At 42.1% G+C, this 22,448-nt stretch overlaps 2 protein-coding genes across 12 annotated transcripts in view; one reads left to right on the top strand and one right to left on the bottom strand.

Moving 5' to 3' along the window:
• Positions 1 to 11,462, bottom strand: part of LOC121696233 (cytoplasmic dynein 1 intermediate chain 1) — a 72,640-nt gene extending 61,178 nt beyond the window's left edge. For 2 of the 8 annotated variants that reach the window (XM_042077595.1, XM_042077594.1), the window contains exons 1-8: positions 11,167 to 11,462; positions 9,757 to 9,873; positions 8,709 to 8,823; positions 6,993 to 7,077; positions 6,290 to 6,295; positions 4,978 to 5,031; positions 3,081 to 3,140; positions 1,485 to 1,600 (exon numbers count right to left, since the gene is read on the bottom strand). In XM_042077595.1, coding sequence (XP_041933529.1) covers positions 1,485 to 1,600; positions 3,081 to 3,140; positions 4,978 to 5,031; positions 6,290 to 6,295; positions 6,993 to 7,077; positions 8,709 to 8,823; positions 9,757 to 9,864 — 544 coding nt within the window. In that variant the 5' untranslated portion in view covers positions 9,865 to 9,873; positions 11,167 to 11,462. The remainder of the gene's footprint in view (positions 1 to 1,484; positions 1,601 to 3,080; positions 3,141 to 4,977; positions 5,032 to 6,289; positions 6,296 to 6,992; positions 7,078 to 8,708; positions 8,824 to 9,756; positions 9,874 to 11,166) is intronic. The other 6 variants (XM_042077598.1, XM_042077597.1, XM_042077601.1 and 3 more) reach the window with 4 other exon arrangements.
• A 2,368-nt stretch (positions 11,463 to 13,830) lies between these two features.
• The window catches only part of pdk4 (pyruvate dehydrogenase kinase, isozyme 4), a 30,580-nt gene continuing 21,962 nt past the window's right edge, over positions 13,831 to 22,448 (top strand). For 3 of the 4 annotated variants that reach the window (XR_006026259.1, XR_006026260.1, XM_042077608.1), the window contains exons 1-8: positions 13,835 to 14,445; positions 14,794 to 14,935; positions 18,103 to 18,174; positions 18,769 to 18,953; positions 19,105 to 19,194; positions 19,652 to 19,729; positions 20,914 to 20,990; positions 21,273 to 21,371. Coding sequence is in view for 1 of the 4 variants with exons in the window: in XM_042077608.1 (XP_041933542.1) it covers positions 14,331 to 14,445; positions 14,794 to 14,935; positions 18,103 to 18,174; positions 18,769 to 18,953; positions 19,105 to 19,194; positions 19,652 to 19,729; positions 20,914 to 20,990; positions 21,273 to 21,371 (858 nt within the window). In the remaining 3 variants the exon portion in view is untranslated. Of the gene's footprint in view, positions 14,446 to 14,793; positions 14,936 to 18,102; positions 18,175 to 18,768; positions 18,954 to 19,104; positions 19,195 to 19,651; positions 19,791 to 20,913; positions 20,991 to 21,272; positions 21,372 to 22,448 lie in introns of those variants that run through there. The other variant, XR_006026261.1, reaches the window with a different exon arrangement.

A 22,448-nucleotide genomic window follows, 5' to 3' on the forward strand; every position in this document is an offset into this window, starting at 1 on the left:
TGTATATTATTGGTGGACAGAATTAAGACACTGTACTGTATCTACCTCTCTAAGTACTCAAAGTGTTGTACAAGAAAAGCCTCACATTCACCGATTCTCTCTCTCTCACACACACACACACACACACACACACACACACATACTGTATACGCACACACACACACTGTATACGCACACACACACACACACACACGCACACACACACACTCACACACACACACACACACACACCAGTAACAAAGGGGAGCCATGGGAGGCAGTAATCAGCTGGCCGTAAGTCACTTCAGCACGAGGCCAGGAGGAGATGGATGAGGCCCTTCAGTGGCCACACGAGAGCTGTGCCCCTGAGTCACTGGTGCCCACCCAGGCTGTGCCCTGGCATGTGCCCTTGCCACAGTCAACTGCAGGATTTATTGTTTTGTAGTGCAGTTCCTCTCAAAGCAAAAAACGGAACGCAGAAACTAAATTTAAATATTTGTGGTTCAACTGACTTAAAATGGACAAGCAAGAATATCTTTCCCAAAATGCCAAACACACAGACAGATGGAATCCCCATCAAATCATATTACACTCTGCCAATCAACAATGTCGCAAAATGCTGTTGACTGCTTGAATCATCATGTGTGAAATGCTGTGTTGCAAGCATTGTGCTTACAAAAAGCAAAGGTTGGAGTGACATTCAATTCGAGCCAATCACATCCCAATACCTTTCATAAAACAGATGAAAGATTATCTCTCTGTGCTTGTCAAAAGACACACTATAGACGCATAATTCTGGTCAGTTCAATACTCTATATCAAACACAAGATTTCCACCCCTGCTAATTATATGAGCTTCTGGTACAGTAGTCTACAGCATGTGACCACAGTTATGGTGGCATTATATGCAATCTTCCATACTGTAACCTGGCATGCCTCCATAATACTCTAATGCAATCCATAATACATGAAAACAATCATACACTCATACACTTGACTATATAGGATTCTTAATTTGTCCAGTTATGGTGAAAATAGTTTATATTGACCAATATCTTGATATAATTATATGTTTGATGAGGTGGTGAGAAAGTGGTAGAGCTGCACGCATTACCACACTTCTAAATTTGATCACAAATCTGAAATGAATGAATGTCTCTGTCTGTCTGTCTGTCTGTCTGTCTGTCTGTCTGTCTGTCTGTCTGTCTGTCTGTCTGTCTGTCTGTCTGTCTGTCTGTGTGTGTGTGTCTGTGTGTGTGTCTGTGTGTGTGTGTGTGTGTGTGTGTGTGTGTGTGTGTGTGTGTGCCACTAAGTCACCTTGGGAGAAAAGCATCTGCTAAGAAAGCAGGACCCATCCTTGAAGCAGGACCCATTTCCTTGAATTTCCCCTGGGGATCAATAAAGTATCTATCTATCTATCTATCTATCTATCTATCTAGATATCTATCTATCTATCTATCTATCTATCTATCTATCCCTACTGAGAGGCTTCAGGTGAGTTCTTACCTTCAGACTGATGGGCTGCCAGTGGAGTCTGGGTCTCTTTGCAGTAGGACACCACCTCGCGGGGCAGGAAGTCTACCTGGGTGATCTTGGAGGCGCCGAGTCGGTGCAGCCGACGCCTGGGCACACAAGGACAAAATGGCCACCGCGTTAGGACAGCCACTGAGTGCAACACAGAATCGCTGAACCCTTATGCAGTTTTTCTGTCTTTCCATCTCTCTCAAACACACACACACACAGCTATACAGACAGACATGTAATTCACAGTGAATCTTTAATTCCCTCCCTAGTGTGATCTTTTCATGTACAGTAACTGCCACCAGACAGAGGGGGAACATGTCTTGATGCTCATGTACTGTACAGTAACTGCCACCAGACAGAGGGGAAACATGTCTTGATGCTCATGTACTGTACAGTAACTGCCACCAGACAGAGGGGAACATGCCTTGATGCTCATGTACTGTACAGTAACTGCCACCAGACAGAGGGGAAACATGTCTTAATACTCTGCAGTTCCAGCTTCCCTCTGATGTCCTCCATATATTCCATAGTATTCTACATATATTACACCAGCACCGTGACAAGGTTGTGGGTATAGCCTATTTTTAATCTGTACAGTTCTGCAATGTATGTGTATTCTGTATAGTTAGCTGTAGGGGGCGCTGCACGGGGTGGTGGTAAGGTGGTAGGATAGCCTACATGCCTACAGTAGTCCTGTTACATGGCATACAACACAACAGAGACATGGAAGGTGGTAATGGTGGTGGTGTGGGGGTGGATGGAAGTGGACAATGTGGGCACTAAGTGGGCAAAGGGAGGAGTCTATGGGCATAGAGAGGCTATGCTGCCACAGTAACACACAGGCACTGAGGAGGCATAACGTGTGATGCATGCATGCAGCTCTGCAGTTGGCCTAACATCCCTCCCTAAGCAGCCGGAGGCAGAGGTGCATCTGTGCCAGTGCCAGCATGGACCCACAGCACTAAAGATGCCTGAGGGTGGGGATGAGAGAGATGAGATGAGATGAGATGAGATGAGGAAACAGATGAGGGGACAGAAAGAGAGGATAGATGAAAAAAGGAGGATAGAGGTTGAGAGAAAGAGACAGAGAAAGAGTAACATTGCAAACAAACAGATAAAAGAGAAGTGAGATAAGATAAGAGGATGAGCCATGGCTTAAGGGGAGATGACAGAGAAGAGGAAGAAGAGGAAGAAGAAGAAAAAGAAGAAAGAGAGGAGAGAAAGACTAGAGGAGAGAAAGACTAGAGGAGAGAAAGACTAGAGGAGAAAGGAGACACAGTGTGAAAGGGATGGGGAAGAGTTGGAGTTGGATACAATATGAAAGGTACAGAAGAGAAAGTGAGCAGACCATGATGACATCATGAGATGAGAGAGTGATAGAGAAATAGCTGATGGATGAAAAAAGAAAGAACACTTGATTTGCTGACAACAACAAAGAAGACAGAGTGGAGGTGGATGGGAAAGCATCATCTGAGAAGAATGAGAAAGAGATAGACTGACTCAGAGAGAGAGAGAGAGAGAGAGAGAGAGAGAGAGAGAGAGAGAGAGAGAGAGAGAGAGAGAGAAGGGAGGAGGTACCCGAGCTCAGAGTCGGCCTGCAGCTGCAGCACAGAGGGGTCAGTGTCCCACTGCAGGGTCCTCAAGGGGGCAGCAGGGGGCGCCACACAGGGGAGGGAGAGAACATGCCAGATTAGCCTCCTCTCTTACACAACACACACTCACTCACTCACAAACTATAATACACACACACACACACACACACACATAAACACACACACGTATACACGTGTACACAATCACATACAAACATATAGTCATCTGTTCCATAACATACAGCTCTCTCTGTCACACCTTATCACACAAACATACAGGAGCACAATCACACATGGAGACACACACACACACACACATACACACACGTGTGTGTGTACAGAGGAGGCAACACTCGCCTCCTCGTCTACACACAGACCTACACACAGACACACACAACCAAGCATACAATAGACGTAAGAACAGACACATACATTATTACACACACTCACAAAGTGCATGCAAGGAAGGATTACACAGACATGAGCAACAAAACCAAATCCATAAGCACAACACCATACAGAACATGATGCAGTTCAAAGGTCAACAATGAGGATGTCAGGATTACAGTAAGAACAAATAAGCTTTAATGATGATGACCTAGGTTATGGTTCAAAACATTATATGCAAAGAAAGATTTCTCTGGTATCTCTAGAGATCTCTTTGGAGCAGATGTTCAACATTCAATGATGCAGCATGATGTCAAAATGTCATGAGAAATATGAAAATGGATCATTATTAACTATAAATATATACATGTGTCTCTATTGACAAAGCTATTTGTTGCACATAATGACTCACTATATAGTTACTGTAAATGTGTGCTGCCTCGGAGGTCATAGAAAGTAATAAATATGTCCATCATAAATATGATATAATGTATAGCAGGGGGTCCATTGTGTTTAAACCGTCTCTAGGGAAATGCACAGATGTTCTTTAGCATGGTGTATGCTAAGGTGACATGGGAAAAAGTTTTTCGAATGAACATGGCAGATGTTATCATCTCCATATCATAACGGGCACATATACAGGAATCACACAGGTACTTAATGCCATGTATCGCCACAGGATACATAGGGGTACATAGGGAGCACCATAGCATGTTTGCAACGGCATATATGAACCACAACCACTTCATATATGATGACTGCTTGGTCATGCAAGTCCAGGGGATGCAACATGTCTCTGGACCATATCAATCTGAAAGCCATTGCATCAGTTAGAACCTCACATGACCTACAAACACAAACAACCTGGAGTAAAATGGTAAAGTAAGCACTGTGGTTGATGCCCTGGCCCTGTGAAGGGGCCCAACTTCTCAGTGACCTCCAGCAGCACGGTAGCCATTCGGCTGACATGCCCTTCACCATTCCTTCCCTGTCCTCCTTTTTCTGGAATCATCCGGAGAAGCCACAGTACTCAAGTGTCAGCCCCTCTGACGCCCACCTTGTTGTCACTGCTGGCTGACACCTTTGCAAATGGCACTGTCATTCACCTTCATGCCGAAATGGCTTTTTTTCTCAGGTTTATCCATGCAAGAGGTAATGTCTCAAGTCACCGCTGAAGGGGGGACATCAAGCAGGCATCAGGCAGCACTCAACCCAAGACTGTGAGCTAAACAAATCCGCTCTCTGCTCTCTTGAGAAAAAAAAACACTGTCACACAAACATTTTGTGTGTGAAGAGAGGCGTTGTATTTTTAACACACTGCTGCAAAGCTGCCTTTGATTATTTTTATGCTGTGCAGTGTGAGTGTGTGTGTGCGTGTGTGTGTGTGTGTGTGTCAAAGACAGAATGTGTGTGTGTGTGTGTGTGTGTGTCAGAGAGAGGGAATGTGTGTGTATGTGCTCCTGCCAAAAGCATCAAGGCTATCTAAAAACACATACCTTTTCTCACTCTTTGTCTCAGTTTTGTACCTACTATAGCCACTGCTGCCCGCCCTGAGAGAGGAACAGAGTTTAGAGATGGAGAGAGCACGGTGGAGAGACTCAGACAGACGCACATGGACTAATGAGAAGCAGCTAGCTAATGAGAAGCAGCTAGCTCCCACTAGGCTAAGTTCCACTAAGATAAGCATCACACCGCGGCACCAAAACGCTCCAATGGGGCTCTAGGCTCAAGGCGAGCCGCTCTGTGTGTCTGTGTATATCTCATAGCATCGGGTTCTTGCAACGGTGGTCTGTCGCTGCAGGAGGAATCCTGTGTCACGTCGCATTAGTCACCAGATGGGAAAGGGCTGTGTTTCATTTGTGGCCAGTGAGGCTGGGTATATGACAGCACCACAAGATCTACAGTACGCCCCCCCACACACACACACACCCACACACGCACACACGACCACAATCACACACACACACACACACACACACACACACACACACACACACACAAACAAACAAGCACACTCACACACACACACACACAAGTCAGATGTTTGCCCTCTTTGCCCTCCTACTGCGGGTGACAGCGGCCAGCATGGGGCATTGTGTGGGCGTGTCACATCAGCTCAGCGGTTGAGCGCAAAGGGTGGCATCGGGAGGGCCTATAATTACGCAGCAGTCTCTGTCTCTCTCTCTCTCTCCTTCGCCCCTGTCTGCAGTGTGCCCACAAGCCTGGGCAGTGCCCGCTGTCTGTCTGTCTTGTGAGAGAAGCATCTGCCCTCGCCAGAGGCTGGAGGGTGTTATTAGAAACAAGATGACAATGTGAGTGAGACGTTTGTAAGAGCCTCTGGTTGAGAGACTGTGAGGTGTTAGAAATAAATGAAAAGTGCTTCAGAGCCCACACCAGAACAAAGAAGACCACCCAGCGAGCTCTCTGTGGACCAACAAACACTTCTCAACACAGCGTAGTGACAGTTTAGCAGACATTACAGTTACATGATACTTACATTTAGTAATGCAGTTTATGAAATGAGAGGTATCTGTTTTATCTGTCAAGAAGCTAACTTTTCATCACAGGTCTTCAATTACACGTTTACTAATCAACAAAGAAGGAAGGTTGTTAGGTCATTCCCTGGGTGTGTTCAAACATCCTGGTACTTTGACATTGTGAATCTGACCATTCCTACACTGCCGTTAAAGACATGTTTTTTTTAGGAGTGTTTTCTAGCTCCAAATGTATTATGGTTGAGAACAAACTGATGACAATGTGTCAATGAGTTCAAAAAAGGAAAAAAAAAACAGTGGCATATGTCCTTACCTACATCTGTCGTTCCCACATAACCAAACAGAGGGAGAGAAAGATGGCCATTGGTCAAAGAGGGGGACCTGATCATTCATTTCAATTAAGATGGCAAGGAAATGCATTGGTTCTTTACAAGTCCTATCAGTAACAAAAGGTTGTGTTTTGAATGCAATTAACAATGATAGGGAAAGACTGAGTTATCTTAAGATTCTCAGAGAGCACTCTCAGTGTGTCCTATGTCCTGGAGAGCAGTGACCATTACTATGAGATGGTTTACAGTTTGAAGCTGCTATAAGCAACATGTTTTTGGACACTTCAAATGTCTAAATGTATATTCTGATAGTTAATAGTTGTTAATAAAAAATACACACTCTCCAAGGCTCTTTAATTAATGTTAGAAATTTCTACACTGCCTGATGGTCACCCATCCAGAAAGTTCCAATAACACAGACATTCTTTACTTGCATGCTCCCTGCACATTGACCGGAGGTAGCTGCATCTTACAGTGGTCAAATCAAGGACATGGCAAATTAACTTATAGCAGCTAACTGAAACACACCGAGTAAGGACACAGCAGATGATGAGGTGAGGTTAATACTCCCCATCAAATGGTCAGATGTACAAATCAATGCAAGAGTGGTAGACAGAGTGGTTCATGTGTATGTGCTGGTGTATTATTTTGGCGTTCCCATGACAACCAGAGAACAGCATAGCCTACCTGCCAGCCGTTCCACCATCCACAGAGTCCTGACTGCCGGTGTCACTGGGCGTGCTCACTTTGGATGGGGACATGGGCGTCGGGACTGCACAGAGCAAACACAAACAGGTGAGATGGGTGCCATTTTGCAGTACTACTGAGAACAATGAGTATATATCACATATGACATTTGTATATATCACATTTGTAAATACATTGTATATATGATATTTTGTACATTTGCAGTTAAATCGGCCATTGTTCATTCATCATTCGGTAAACTCCAGCTGGTACAAAACGCTGCTGCTAGGCTCCTCACCAACACCAAAAAGAGTGATCACATAACACCAATTTTAGCTCAGCTACACTGGCTTCCGGTCAAATTCAGGATTGAGTTTAAAATTTTACTTTTTGTTTTTAAAGCCCTTAAAGGTTTAGCCCCACCTTATATCTCTGAACTTCTGCCCCCACACTCTACTACCAGGTCACTCAGGTCACAAGACCAACTACTGCTTGCTGTCCCACGTACACGCCTTAAAACCCATGGCGACCGAGCTTTTTCTGTAGCCGCTCCAAAGCTCTGGAATACCCTCCATCCACATATCAAATCCTCCCCTACAATTTCCCTCTTTCAAATCCAATCTCAAGACATATTTTTCTCACTTGCTTTTAATACAGTATGATGTTTTTGGTCTTAATTTTCTTATTTATTTTTATTTATCTTATATATTTTCTTGTTGCTGCTACTAATGCTGTCTTGCTACGAATAATCACACTTAGTTTGTGTAGATGTATGGCCTTTGTGTAGATGTATGGTCTTATTGTTATGACTTATTTGCTAACCTTTCTTTGTTCAGCACTTTGGCTCAACCCCTGTTGTTTTTAAATGTGCTATATAAATAAATGACTTGACTTGACTTAATCAGTGACTCTGAATTGTGAATTGCAGTAATCCGCAATGTTACTAGCTGAATTACTACACAACAGCATATTAATGGTCCATGAATATGACTTATCATGTAATTGATTGAACAGCTTCTTTTTACTGATATTTTGCAGGTTTGGGAATGGAACCTGAGTTGAGTGATTGTTAGCCAATGATGCTACAGTTGCTCGACTACATCATTACTAATGTATGACACATACATTACTGGCACATTAAAACACTTGAGGATGTTATAATCCAACCCCACTAGACAAAGACATTCATGGATATACATAAATAGATTTTATGGCAACAAAATAAGCAGAACACCCATGTCAGCCCTTTATATGCCATTACGATATGTTACCACTAGGTGTCACTATTAGTGGGACACAATTACGGTATCAGCAGATTCCGAAAAGGCCCAATCAGACAGCATCCTTGCACCTCCTGATCTCAATCCCAGGGGTGCACATGAAAACTTAACAAAAGCCCACTTCCTCATGCACAGTCTGTAATTCTCAGAGCTATGATTTATTGATCTGACACTGTTTGGGGCGCAAATCATGACCTAGTAAGAGCTCTACAAAAACAAAAAAAAAAAAAATACAGGGCAGTATACAAATTCACTGAATTAGAATTAACTGAATTACTCAACGTATAGGCTACATAAAACACAGTAAAATGTCAAATGAGGATGGAGATTAAAGAGGACTGTGTGTGTGTGTGTGTGTGTGTCTGTGTGTGTGTGTGTGTGTCTGTGTGTGTGTGTGCGTGCGTGCGTGCGTGCGTGCGTGTGTGATGTACTGTACCTAAGGGGGGCTCAGGGGAGATGCCGATGCTCTGCAGCAACGCTTCCGTCTCTCTTCGCTTCCGGTCCAGATCCGAGTCCACAGGGGCCACCTCGGCCTTCTGCTGTGTCTCTGACTGTGCACACACACACACGCACACACACACACACACACACACACACATGTGAAGCACATACAGGCACAAATGCATTTGCATACATACACACATACAGACATACACATAAACCGCAAAGTCCCCCGCGCAAGCACAGGAACTCATTAAAAGCAGGAAGATATTGAGACAAGTGCAGATAACTGGACACACGCAAGAAAGCACAAACAGAGATGTAAGCACATACAAACATAACAACATGTACATACACACACCACACCAACACCCCACAAGAGCACATGTACTCATTAAAATATCAACACACACGCACATAAACACAAATCCATACACATGAAGTCACATATGCATACAAACATAAGACAGAGGCACTGACACAAACATACATGCACGCACACATCATCCCACACAAGCTAAAAATATCACTAAAAATATCAATAGAACTACGTACTGGGGCACATAATAACACATATTTGTGAAAATGCATGTAAACTTATAAAAGCATAACGGCACAGGCAACACACACACACACACACACACACTTGTAATGCATATTTACATCACACAACCTCATTAAGACAACAACAGGAAGGTATACAGACACTCACACTTGCACGTGCGCGCACACACACACACGCACACAAACATATAGGCCCATATGCACATTCAAACATAATATGCTGCCACAGACACACCACACTATGGGCCCCCCGCAGTCATTAAAACACAAACAGGAAGATATTCAGACTGGCACACATGTGCACACAAACACGTGTTCCAAATGATATGCATCAACTCACTCAAACCTTCCTCTGAGAACCAACGACTCACAAAGACACAGAGGACGTACTGTATATGTTCAATTTACTTCACATCATCAAGCTCTCTCTTGCTTTTCTTCAACGAGACAGAGAGCGCTAAGAGGACTTCCTCACTCACCTCTTTCTTTTTCCTCTCTTCCTCCTTTCTCTTTTTCTCTTCCCTGATTTGAGCCAAGCGCTGCTTCTTGCGCTCCAGCTCCGCTTTCAGGTCACTTTTGTCAGCCATTTTGTCCTGCTGCGTTTGGGAAAGAGGACATGCAACAACAAGGTGTTTGCTTTACATCTTACAACTATCTTTGGACCAATACTTCACCTGGACAACATAAGCTGTACATATATGCTCTAAGTAGATATGTATCCCATCCCTTTCAATACACTTGCTAATACTGACACACCTGTTGTTGTTGCTAATCATGATATTTTGCATTTCTGACTTCCAGTCTCAATGCTGTAGTATCACAACACAGTGTAGTTTTGGTAGCACTGTAATTCTGTGGTGCTAATCATTACAATATTCTATCACATTGACCAACAGAATATGAGTCATGAAGCTGGTGAAAAGACGAAAACAGACATGAAGGTGACGCTTAATCTTAGGGCCTATCATAGTATGATCCTATACAATTTCAAATATATTGTAAATGAATGTGGAATATGTTGATATGTTGTGGATTCCTACGTAAAAGACATGGAACTTCTGAATATGCGGAATACAGAAATGTAAAAGAACAAAAAAATAAATAACACATGATCATGTCAAGACAGGAACAACACTTTATTAAAGTAAATTACAAAATAACATCACACATAGAATACACAAACTGCAATTATGAGAGAGAGAGAGAGAGAGAGAGAGAAAGAGAGAGAGTAGGTGTGTGGGTGTGTGGCTGGCTGGCTGGTTGGGTGGGTCTGGGATTGTGTGGTTTATATGCCAAATTAACAATAAAATATTCACCTTGTAACCTATACCAATCCATTGCTCAACAAAAAAGTAAATTCCCCCCAAAGCAGTGAAAATGCGGTTAACCAGCAGTAAATTGGGTCATAATCCTTTAGGCTAAACCTAAAGTCACTGATCATTAGCTTTGTGTTCAATGCATTTGGGGAAAAGGGTGTGATAGGCTAGGCCTAGGCTATATCTGGATAAAACTCAGGCAAGCATTCTTCATGCAAATGAATTCTAGATAGTCTACAGATTGTTAGCCATTGCTCTGAATTGCTACATAGTCCTCAACGCATAAAGCTTCCAAAAGTATTGTGACAATATGAATAACTAGTAACTCTGATGACCCAGCTGACATTATGACATTAGTGACATGTTGTAAAATGCCTTCCACTTACAGCATGCTAATTGCTAACTAGCAATTGACAAGTCCTTATGAAATGAACATGACGTCATGTGTGAATTGTAACCCGTGAATACATGCAATGCAACATTACACAACATAACAGAACGTTACACGATGGCAAATGAAAATGTGAAATTATATGTCATGGTTGCCCGACGTCACCAGAAAGTGTCTCATACCTGAGGAGTCCCTCTGGATATGCCCTTCTGCAAAGATGCTGTATCACGCTGTCCAAGACTACGGCGCCTCCTCCTCTGTAGGCTGCTATTATTAGGACATTATAGGCTAACAGTGTATTGTCTAAACATAACGAGAGTCTATTGTCTGCTAAGTTGTGAAACCAACATGGATGTACAATATTCTAACCTATTCTATGCAATCACGGAAGGCAACCTACATCTCAGGAAGACAGTGTGCCAACCATAAGCAGATGATGCCAACCCAGCGCAAGTAAGCTACGAGCCCTTTGCCTGAATGCAATCCCACCTTCGCGTTAACACATGCTGTCAAATAATGCCGACGTTCAGATCCTAGTTCATTACAATGCTGCCATCTACCGAATTTCGTAGTGATTACAAGTCTTAGAACGGGAAATTTCAGGTGGTCAACCTCATATTGTCAGAGATCGAACGTTTCGTAAGAAGGCTAGTCTAGTTACAGTAAAATGTCGGGGATTAGGCTACACGTAGCCCTTTAGCCTATCTGTCATCTAACTGCAAGAAAAGATAGATAGATAGATATAGATAGATAGACAGACATGTACACAACATGCACTTACAGCAGAAAAAAGTAATAGGCTATAAGTATATAAATATAACTCCACTGCACAATAGAGACAATTTTTTACTAAATATAGGCCTACTAAAAAAAACGAAATCATCTGCAGTGTGCTTATAAGGATGATCAATCAGGTGCTGTGGAGTGGATGACATTCATTGTCTAATATGTTGATCAGTTTGTTCAGGGTCCTTTTGTCTGATATTAATGTGATGCAGTTCGGCTCCCAGAGCCAGCTTTCCTTACCAGCCTGTCTAGTTGCCCAGCATCCTTCTTCTTTGTGCTTCCTCCCCAGCATACCACAGCATAGAAGAGGACGCTGGCAAAAACAGACTGGTAAAACATCCTGAGGAGCTTACTGCAGACATTGAAGGACCGCAGCCTCCTCAGGAAGTACATCCTGCTCTGCCCTTTCTTGTAGTGCTTCAGTATTGGCTGACCAGTCCAGTTTATTGTCCAGGTGTAGGCCAGATACACCTCCACATTGACCCCATCAATGGAGACTGGTAGCCAAGCGGGCTTAGACCTGCAGAAATTATGTGACAAGAAGAAAAAAACAAACCGCCTAATAGGCTATAAACATTACCTTGATTCTAATTATCACATCTCTTCAGCCAGATAGCTAATTATAGTGAAAGCATGTGTTACGTAAAAACACAAATCCACAATGCATGTAGTTTTCTAACCTACAAACAAAATAAAAAAATCTCCCATTTACAGCACAATCTGTTAAATGCTGGCATCCTGGAAAGATACATCTATAAGCAGGCAAACATTCAGAGTATGCATTTTACACAACGCTTGATGATGTTTTATGCCCCCAACGTCGTCGTCCAGGCAGCGCTGCCACTGTCGACTTAAAGGCACCTTAAACCTAACCCTAACTCTAACCTTAACCCATGTCTAACCATAGCGCCTTCTAGGCAGCGCTGCCTTGAAGACAACACTGAGGGCATACACCAACTTTACAGCTGTCATAAATAGGTTACCACTCATGGCATTCCCCCTGGACACATATAGATTTGTTTACAAACCGGCAAAGATAATCTCCGAAGAGCCATGTCAACTGACAAAGTAATATTACACAGTTACATAAATAGGCCTAGGGTATTGCACACTTTTTGCCATGGTGCAATTTGTTAATTATCTCGGTCAGGGGAGAGCGAAGTTGCAAGGTTCTCCATAGACATAGCCTACATGTATGTCACATATGGGAGGGTGCGCCATTCTGTGTTCGCATAGCCTTGAATTGATGCCAAGGTGCATAGATACAATATCAATTCTTCCATGGTCTTGCTTTAGGCAAAGTGATGTGGGGAGCTCATTGCAGCCCTTTTTAGAATTAACACACACACACACACACACACACACACACACACACACACACACACAATAAATGACTATGTCCATTTTTAATGGTCATCCAATTTTAACTCCACAGTGTACTTTCTTTTCATATGTTTTCAGGAATAGCTTTTATCGCAGGGTCTTTAAGGCCAACAGCAATCCATTTACTAGGTGTAGATGACCCCACAGAGCTTTGCTCTTGATGCAATCTAGAAACGCACCTGTTTCACTCATAAATGTATTTACTTATTTGAATTTAGACCCTTTAGAAAAGAACAGGTTGTGTGTGTTACAGGGAATAGCCAACAGATGGTTAAAGCTGTGGAGGTAGAAACCATGGTGCACTATAAAAGGTGACCTATAGAGGGAAGCAAGTTACCAGGGTAGGATAGGCCTACACTGTGTGGAGTGTTACATTCCTGTCATTGCTTTAATCCAGTAGCCTAGGCCCTGTGAGTCAAAAGACTGTCAAGTCACAGTAGCCTAGGTTAGAGATCAAATCTGTGCTGTCACCAGTAGGCCTAATTGCCCTTTAAAAAATGGGGTCTTATTGGTATGTTTATTTGGCATCGGAATCAGTGTTATCTGAGTTGGATAAAAATAGCTGGTACCTGAACATGTGTTGATGTATAGTTTGTTGTTGTTTTAGCATTGTGTTCCATTTTATCTACACTTAGACCCTCCTCCACGACCTGTGCTCTATATTTGTTCTGCGCATGTGCACAACAATAACAGACATTTTGCTGTAGGTTGCGTGGGGTGAAGCCTATAGGCTAGATCGAGTTTACATCTATTTGGTCGTTGGCACCCTTTGAGGATATTTAGCAAAACAAGACAGAGCGTAGGCTAGTTCCATAGGCTAGTTCCCGTGAATACCACGGTCAGCGCAAGGCATGACACCAGCCAAATGACCAAAGCGAATGTCACACCGGACTTAATAAGAAAAACAACCGTGGACCAAGAGAGAAAGGGATTTTGTCAATGGACGGGACATAGCAGTGCTGTATGAGAATTTAAGCTAATCAAGTGCTAGGGGATGTCGATTTTCAGATGAAGATATCATGTAACGTGATGGTCTTTTTCTCCTTGCATAACCACTGATAAAGGATAGGCTACTGTTTCTTCCTTCATCAAGAGCAAATTTGATTGCAACGACAGAAGATCTGTCACCAGATTCAAGGTTATTTGGAAGTTAACGTTAGAGTAACGTAGAGTCAAAATGAAGTTCGCACAACTTTTGCTGAACAGCGCAAAGTCTAACATACCAAAACAAGTGGACCGCTTTTCCAAGTTTTCACCTTCACCGTTATCGATGAAGCAGTTCATCGACTTCGGTAAGTTTAAGTAGCCTACAGCAGCATGTGTCATTTAGACTAATAATCTAATTTGTTGACGACGGTGTTTACTTCTTACACCCTCCTCACTCTGTGACATACATGTATAGGCTATCTGTCATGTAGCCATATGCGTATATGCATGCCATAGTGGCCACCATTCTGTCTTTCAGCTTGTGATTAACTCAAATTTCTACCAAAACACGTACACACTCTTAATGAAAGTGACATGTCACACGATACCATTGTCTTGGTGCTTAGTCAAAATATGGACAGATTCATTCATCTAGGTAGCGCAGGATGACAGAATTGTTTAGTCTATGAGAATCGCTGTGCTTTGCCTTGCAGGGTCTGCCAACGCCTGCGAGAAGACCTCGTTTGTGTTTTTACGCCAGGAGCTTCCTGTTAGACTCGCAAATATCATGAAAGAGATAGACTTCCTTCCAGACAAGCTGCTTCGCACCCCATCCTTGCAATTGCTCCAGAGCTGGTTAGTGTTGACCACCATTTCCCCCCCTCAAGCCATTCCTGTACGCTATGTTCTCTGCCTTAAACATGGCTTAATAGAAGGGTCAAATGCTTGCATCTTGCCAAGTGCATTTTCACGTCTGACTTTGTTCTGCAGGATATTAAGGATCAAGAAGTTTCCCTTCAAACATTCCCATTCCCAGTTTTTCTAAGTGTTGTAATGATGTAATGGTTATTGGTTACTGAACATTAATGATCAGTATTATTATTTCAGTGCTGTTTAAACACTATGGAATGTTATACATATGGGGCAAAGAAGCCACACATACATTCCTCAAATAGAATGCTATCATGCAAATGTTTTTTTTTTGTGCAATAGCCTACCCATTGGTCTGGGTAAAAGAATCAAACTGAGGAATGTTATCATGGTACTAAGGCACGGGATCACTATATCACAAACTAGACTACTAGCTAAATTATCTCTAAAACGAAATGACCTGATGGCCTTCATAGTTTTCATGTAGTCCTGCCAAAATGAAGAAGAGAAACAAGAAAATTACAGTATGTGGATGAATGAATCTAGCTCAGACGTCAGAGTGGTTTGGCACATTTGTAGGTCAGAAGTTCAATGAGTCTTGCATAACAGTGTGTGCATCTTAGCCTGCGGAGTGACAGAAAAGCAATATTTGTGTCGTTTTAGCAGGACAATGTGGATACCTTGTCAACACTCAAGCCAGTTCTGTACAGTTTAACCTTTGAACTCTGGAGTGTCTAAGTGTCCTTTCTAGTTTATAACCCTGAGTAATCACTCAGCCTGCTCCTATCAAACACCATGGATAAATATAGCCAGGAGGCACTTCTCTTTCGCTTGAGATGTGCTGTTGGAATAAACATTTCAGACTGATATAAGATTTTATTTAGTAACTTACACTTTGTAGCCATGAATTGGTTTTACATTCATTGTGATATGTTCCGTAGTTACTTGTATGGGAACTCATTTTTTCACATTTTAAGTTTGTCGTCCTTCTAATGATTTTTCTTAAAGAGAGTGAGAGAGAAAGATACCTATCCAAGATAGTTGTAGTGTGTCCGAAGCTGACAGGTTTACAGTTCCTAGAAGCATATCCTCCATATTTTATCTGTACTGTAGGAATCAGATGAATTCACAATCAAGCAACTGTAGGGAAAGGTTTAACTACCCTTAGCCCACAACATGACTGGGTCTCAAGGTCAGGTCAGCTGTGTTAAATAACTGCACTTAATGACCTCTTGCCTCATATCTTCAAATCAGATTGTAACAGCTACACTACCAAGCCCTGTCACTTGACAACGGACAGACGCTTAAGATATCTTACCTTGTTAAAGAAAATGTTTTGTTGAATCCCAGTGTGAAAAATAATTATTGTTGTTATTGTTTGTGGTTTTTGTAATTCATGGGAGCTAGTATGGACACAACACTCATTTTGTTTTCACATCTATCTGGTTGAGCATGGTCTTCAAGGGAAAGGAGTCATGATAAAAGCAGGGGTCTTCAACCTGTTTTCCTCCAAGGGCTACTTTGACAAAATGGACATGGCTGAGAGCTTTTATGTTTGTAGTAGCATGCCATGTATTCACATACTGTAGCTGATCTCCACCCAAAACCGCTGAATAAGATTTGTATGTTTTTTTAAAGGTTCCTTTCAACTCATTTACCTTCTCTTTAGGGGGCAGCCGTGGCCTACTGGTTAGCGCTTCGGACTTGTAACCGGAGGGTTGCCGGTTCGAACCTCGACCTCGTAGGCACGGCTGAAGTGCCCTTGAGCAAGGCACCTAACCGCTTACTGCTCCCCGAGCGCCGCTGTTGTTGCAGCTCACTGCGCCGGGATTAGTGTGTGCTTCACCTCACTGTGTGTTCACTGTGTGCTGAGTGTGTTTCATTAGTTCACGGATTGGGATAAATGCAGAGACCAAATTTCCCTCACGGGATCAAAAGAGTATATATACTTATATACACAGTATACATACTTATACTTTATAGACTGTGAATTTGATTTCATAGGAATTTTAACATGTTTCCCAAGTGACTGGGCTATCAGCTGAACATCTTCCTCAAACCTTTTGCTACCTGTTGGAGACCCCTATGATAAACAGTGCCGGAGCTGTTAGCCATGCTGTTTGGATTTTATACTGTATGCCCAACTGGGCTTGGCAACTGTGATGAGCTATGAAAGGCAACTGAGCTAAAAATGACTTCTCCAGCCTTCTTAAAGGAATCATTTACAGGCGCCTGAAGAAAAAAAATATATTTCTTGGCTTGTTTAATTGGTTCCATATTGCAAATCATCACTGAACAAACAAATAAGAATTATGAGAGCATTGTTGTCGGAAGTGGCGTGGCTGGTCTGAAAACCCAATCAAGTTTGCTAGAACAAGGACAGATTTCAGATTTCATAATAGGCTATCTTCTGCCAATATATCCTCAGCAGAACCAGCTGATAGTCCTTCTATTTCAATAGAAACGTCACACTCCAATAGATTGTTCTATATGACATCTAAATAAACACCTTGGAATGATTGGAAAACATACTGTATTGTAAAAGTTGTAAAAGAATCTTCTAGACAGTGTGTTAAATGCACATTTATAATAGTAATACATCATTAATAAATAACTGATGCAGTATCACATTGTTCATCCTCCCATTAAGGAATGCTCTACAGTCTGCAAGTGATGTCTGTCTTGCCTCTGCCATTCAGCTTCTGCAATAGCATCGGGTTACATAAATGCTGCCCTTTTGACTGTCTCAAAATGTGTCTGCGTTCCTCGTGGGCACCCTGATTAATTGACCTTTCACAATGATGACCTCTGCTCTTTGTTTTGTGGTTGAGCTGTTGCCCATGTTGCCTCTCCAAACACTGCCCTGTCATCCCAGTTTAAAGCATTTATGTAATTCTGTGTTATGAAGCTGCAGCATGTACTCTCCGCTTTTATTGGGCCGGGCTTGTTTTTTCTGTGACCTGGCTGGGTTTCAGGCTGACTACAGCCTAGAAAAATGTACTGTTGTTTTGATTGAGGCTAATTGTGTTGTTGACATATCTTGTGGAAAAATCTACAAAAAGTTCAAAGCGTTAGTGAGGATTTGTTTCTGCTTTGTTGTGCATAGCAGAGTATTTCACTGATGGTTTTATGTTCGTTTTTTTTTTCTACAGGTATGCACAGAGTCTCATGGAATTAGTGGATTTTCTAGAAAAAGATCCTGATGACAAAAAGGTCTTGAAAAAGTGAGTATCACCATTGCAGCACACCACTCACTCATAGGCAGTGCTTCAGCTGAACTAGTGTGTATAGTCAAAACACAGTCCATACAGACAGCAAGGTGAAAAAAGAATTCCTTGTGAAAAAAACAACACTTTAAACACTTTAAAATGCTACCTTTATGCAATCTGAGCAATGTGATTATACCTTGCTTTCACTGGGATGGTGGTGTTAAGACTTTTCCTTTCCTTATTTACTGAAACCCTGGATCAAGGAGCAGTAGTGAAAAGCGACAGCACTCTTATGATGCATTCAGCTTGTGGATTACTGCTGCATTCTTTTACCCTCGTGAACTCACTGTCAGTTCACTGTACCATGAGCAAGTTCTTACCACATACCTGGTGTTTGTATCCAGGTGGTTATTGTTAGCGTCCACCGCGATAAAGATGGACCATTCAGATATCCCATGGCAGGAATTCCTAGACAGATGTTTGTTTGAACTGATAAGCCAATGACCCGTGACTGTCAGCTGTCTGACAGTGGGTTCTTAATGGAACACTACTTCTGATTTCATAAATAAATGACAGCCTGAGTCAATATTGTTTATCATGTTGTCACAGGTTCACAGAGACGCTTGTCAATGTGCGAAATCGGCACAACAACGTTGTGCCCACCATGGCCCAGGGAGTGCTGGAATACAAAGAGGCCTTTGGTGTCGACCCAGTGACCAATCAGAATGTGCAGTACTTCCTGGACCGCTTCTACATGAGTCGTATCTCCACCCGCATGATCATGAACCAACACAGTGAGTTTTCTGTACTCAGTACTCATTATGCATGCTACATGTAGTCCCACTCCCTACAAAGAGAAAGGGACATGCATTCATTGAGTACACATGGATTGGATATGTAGAGTATACATTGATTGAATCTGTATGTTCTTTTTGTTATTGACAGCGCTAATATTTGATGGAAGTGTCAACCCAGCCCACCCTAAACATATAGGCTGCATTGATCCCAACTGCGACGTGGTGGAGGTAGTGAAAGGTAATGATAATGAGAAAGTAATGAAATAATGAGTCAGTTGCTTGTAGATAAGATATTGGCTAAAAGTTAAATCCTGTGCTTGAAGGCAGCAATGCAATGATGGCTTTTTGCAAGTGATTTAACACACGCCTCTGAAATTAGAGCAGAAGTTGACATGTGTCATATCTAATAGATTGTATGAAGTAAATTCTAGCAACACAGACAACTGACCCCAACAGGCCATTCTCTGTACATTCATGGTTATTTCATCTAGACAGATACTTCATGGTTTTCCACTTGTGAGTCCAGGTATTTCATATGAAAACTATGATGTGTTATGAAAAGAGATTTGTTTGTTTATGTGTGTGTGTGTGTTTGTGTGTGTCAGGTCTTGTGAGCGGTTGGTTTAGGCCACCTGCAGAATAACTCACCCGTGTGTGTGTGTGTGTGTGTGTGTGTGTGCTTCTGCCGCCACCAGATGCCTTTGAGACCTCCAAGATGCTGTGTGAACAATACTACCTGACCTCCCCCGAAATGGAGATCAAGCAAGTGAACTGTGAGAGACTCTTCTCAGTCAAACCTTTCAGTTCAGTCTGTCTTTGTATACTGTGTGCATGGTGAGTTTTGAGCTGTCAGACCAGATTAACGTAACACATCGCACACTGACTGTCCTCTGCCCTTGTTTACACTACTTACTGTACGTAGAGAGGTGCTTTCATATCGGATATGTTTACCTTGCATGTTTGTGGAGCGGATGATAGGTGTGCTGGGAAACCCCATACTTACTTCATCAACGCAGACCCCAGACACATTTTGCATGGTGCTTGTGGGTAAAGAGATACTCATACTTGGCTGTGGGCGTAGGAGAATGGTACATTTCACATGGGCATGAAACCTGACCGTGCGAAGCACTTGAAGCCTGCAATTATGTTGGTTTATCCAACTACATGTAAATGGGTTTGCTTACTTTCAGCATGAGTTGAGCTGTCAGTCGTTGCTCCGTTCTTAATTCCAAATTAAAGTTTCAGTGTTTGGTTGGCTACTTTTGCAATGAGGAATGCTGTGGTCTACACAATTGCCTGCAACTTTATTTCTGGAGTGATTTGTGCAAGTTATGTGCAATACTTATATGCATCTGGCAACCCTCTCGCTTGCATCAAAGCAATACAGTGAGCATGATTAAATAACTTCTTGATGTACTGTATGTGGGTTTTTAAGGTTTCGGGCATTCCCGGCTTTCAGACTTGCTGACATGTTGATTTGTTGGTTGTTTACATATGGCATGTAAATAAATAGTAGTAACCTCCCTCACGTTGTTCCATGAAGTTTGGATCTGGTCATCTCTTTGATCATGTTTTTTTTTTTTTTTTTTTTTTACCATGCAGTAAGGTATTATTATAGATATACATTTAGAATCAGATTGAATTGTACTATGCTGCAGGTTGAGACCACACCATTTGTCAGACACTAGAGTTCATATGATGTGTTTTCATGTCTGTAATGTGGGCATGAAGCTCTCTTGAATTGAAGTGCTTGACAGTTGCTGCACGCTGCTACATAATAACTCGACACGCACAAGCCCTTATCGATGCTGGGTAAACAGCTTACCTCAGACACTTGATGGAAGTTTTTGAGCCTTTATAAAAACACCGCACATGCCAAAGTCCCTAGCTGCTATCCCCTTATCTTATTTGTGTAATTGATTTGATTTTAAAACCTGTGTTTTTCCTTTGGTTGCAGCCAAAGACCCTGACTCGCCTCTGCACATCGTCTATGTCCCCTCTCATCTATACCACATGCTGTTTGAGCTCTTTAAGGTACCGTCTGTGGTTAAGTCAAAGCCGCGTTTTTTTTTGCCTACAGTAGGCCAGGGTGACTCAGACCAAACAGTGCTGTTCATGATCTGTGCCTGATTTAGGGTTTTTATCAGTCATACGGTTTGTTATTCATGTTTATCTGTTTACACTCTCTCATGTTTATCTGCTTACATTTTACACCATAAGAAATCTAAGAGCTAGAAGTCTGCCATCTTGGTGAAATAAATCATTGTTATCAATTGTCGTCAGCTGTTTTGAATAGAATGCCTTCCTCTTCGACAGAATGCCATGAGAGCCACAGTGGAGACCCATGAAAACAGCATATCTATCCCACCTGTTAAGGTCAGAGTGTCACTAGGTAGTGAAGACCTGACAATAAAAGTAAGTTATCCACCTGTGCTGGTGCTGCAGTGTGAAGGGTGTGTTCAATTAATGTGATTTTGCTTCATAAATATTTATAATGATTTAAAAGTTGTATGAAGTAGTAAGTAATGTTGTAATGAAGTAATGTAATAAATTAAGTCTAATAATAAAGTTGTAATAAAGTAAGCCTTCCACACTGGATGACTATGTTGTCATTCAGACACATAATTTATGTTATGCCTGTAACACCACATTTTACAAACAAACTAAACTAAACAAATAATTTTCCTAAATGAATGAATATTAAAGGAGAATTCCGGTGTGATATTGACCTAAAGTGTATCGAAACATGATACCGAGTGTGAACGTATGTCTCATAGCCCATCTCGGCTTGTCCCCTGCACTCTCAAATCTGGCGCTAGTTAGCCGATGCTACCAACATCTTTTTCAATAGTGGTGCTTCGGCATCGGGCTAGCCATGCAAATAAATCACTATTTTACACCCATTTACGAGGCTCAATGTATCTCCACACTTCAGTGGAAAAATAATTCAGTGGAAATGCATGGATTCCAGTTGCTGCTACTGGAAGAAACTGGAATCCATGCATTTCCACTGAATTATTTTTGGAATCTGATCCCTTATCATACCTGTTCATTCTTACTCGTTGCTCGACTTATCGTGACTAAATTCAAGATGGCTGCAAACGTTAAACTTCGTGAAGATACTGTCTGTATAAATCGTCTTGTAAGTAAACTACCAGTGCTTTTTCAAAGTTCTCAATGTCTCGTTTTAAATGTCAGGGCCCTAGGAAGTCTACCAATGAAGTGTGGAGATACATTGAGCCTCGTAAATGGGTGTAAAACAGTGATTTATTTGCATGGCTAGCCCGATGCCGAAGCACCACTACTGAAAAAGTTGTTGGTAGCATCGGCTAACTAGCGCCAGATTTTGGAGTGCAGGGGACAAGACGAGATGGGCTATGAGACATACGTTCACACTCGGTATCATGTTTCAATACACTTTAGGTCAATATCACACCGGAATTCTCCTTTAAGGACTGAAACAGCTCCTGTAAATGTGCAGGAATTTAAATG

This window comes from Alosa sapidissima, chromosome 21, assembly GCF_018492685.1.
Source record: "Alosa sapidissima isolate fAloSap1 chromosome 21, fAloSap1.pri, whole genome shotgun sequence".
Taxonomy (NCBI): Eukaryota; Metazoa; Chordata; class Actinopteri; order Clupeiformes; family Clupeidae; genus Alosa; species Alosa sapidissima.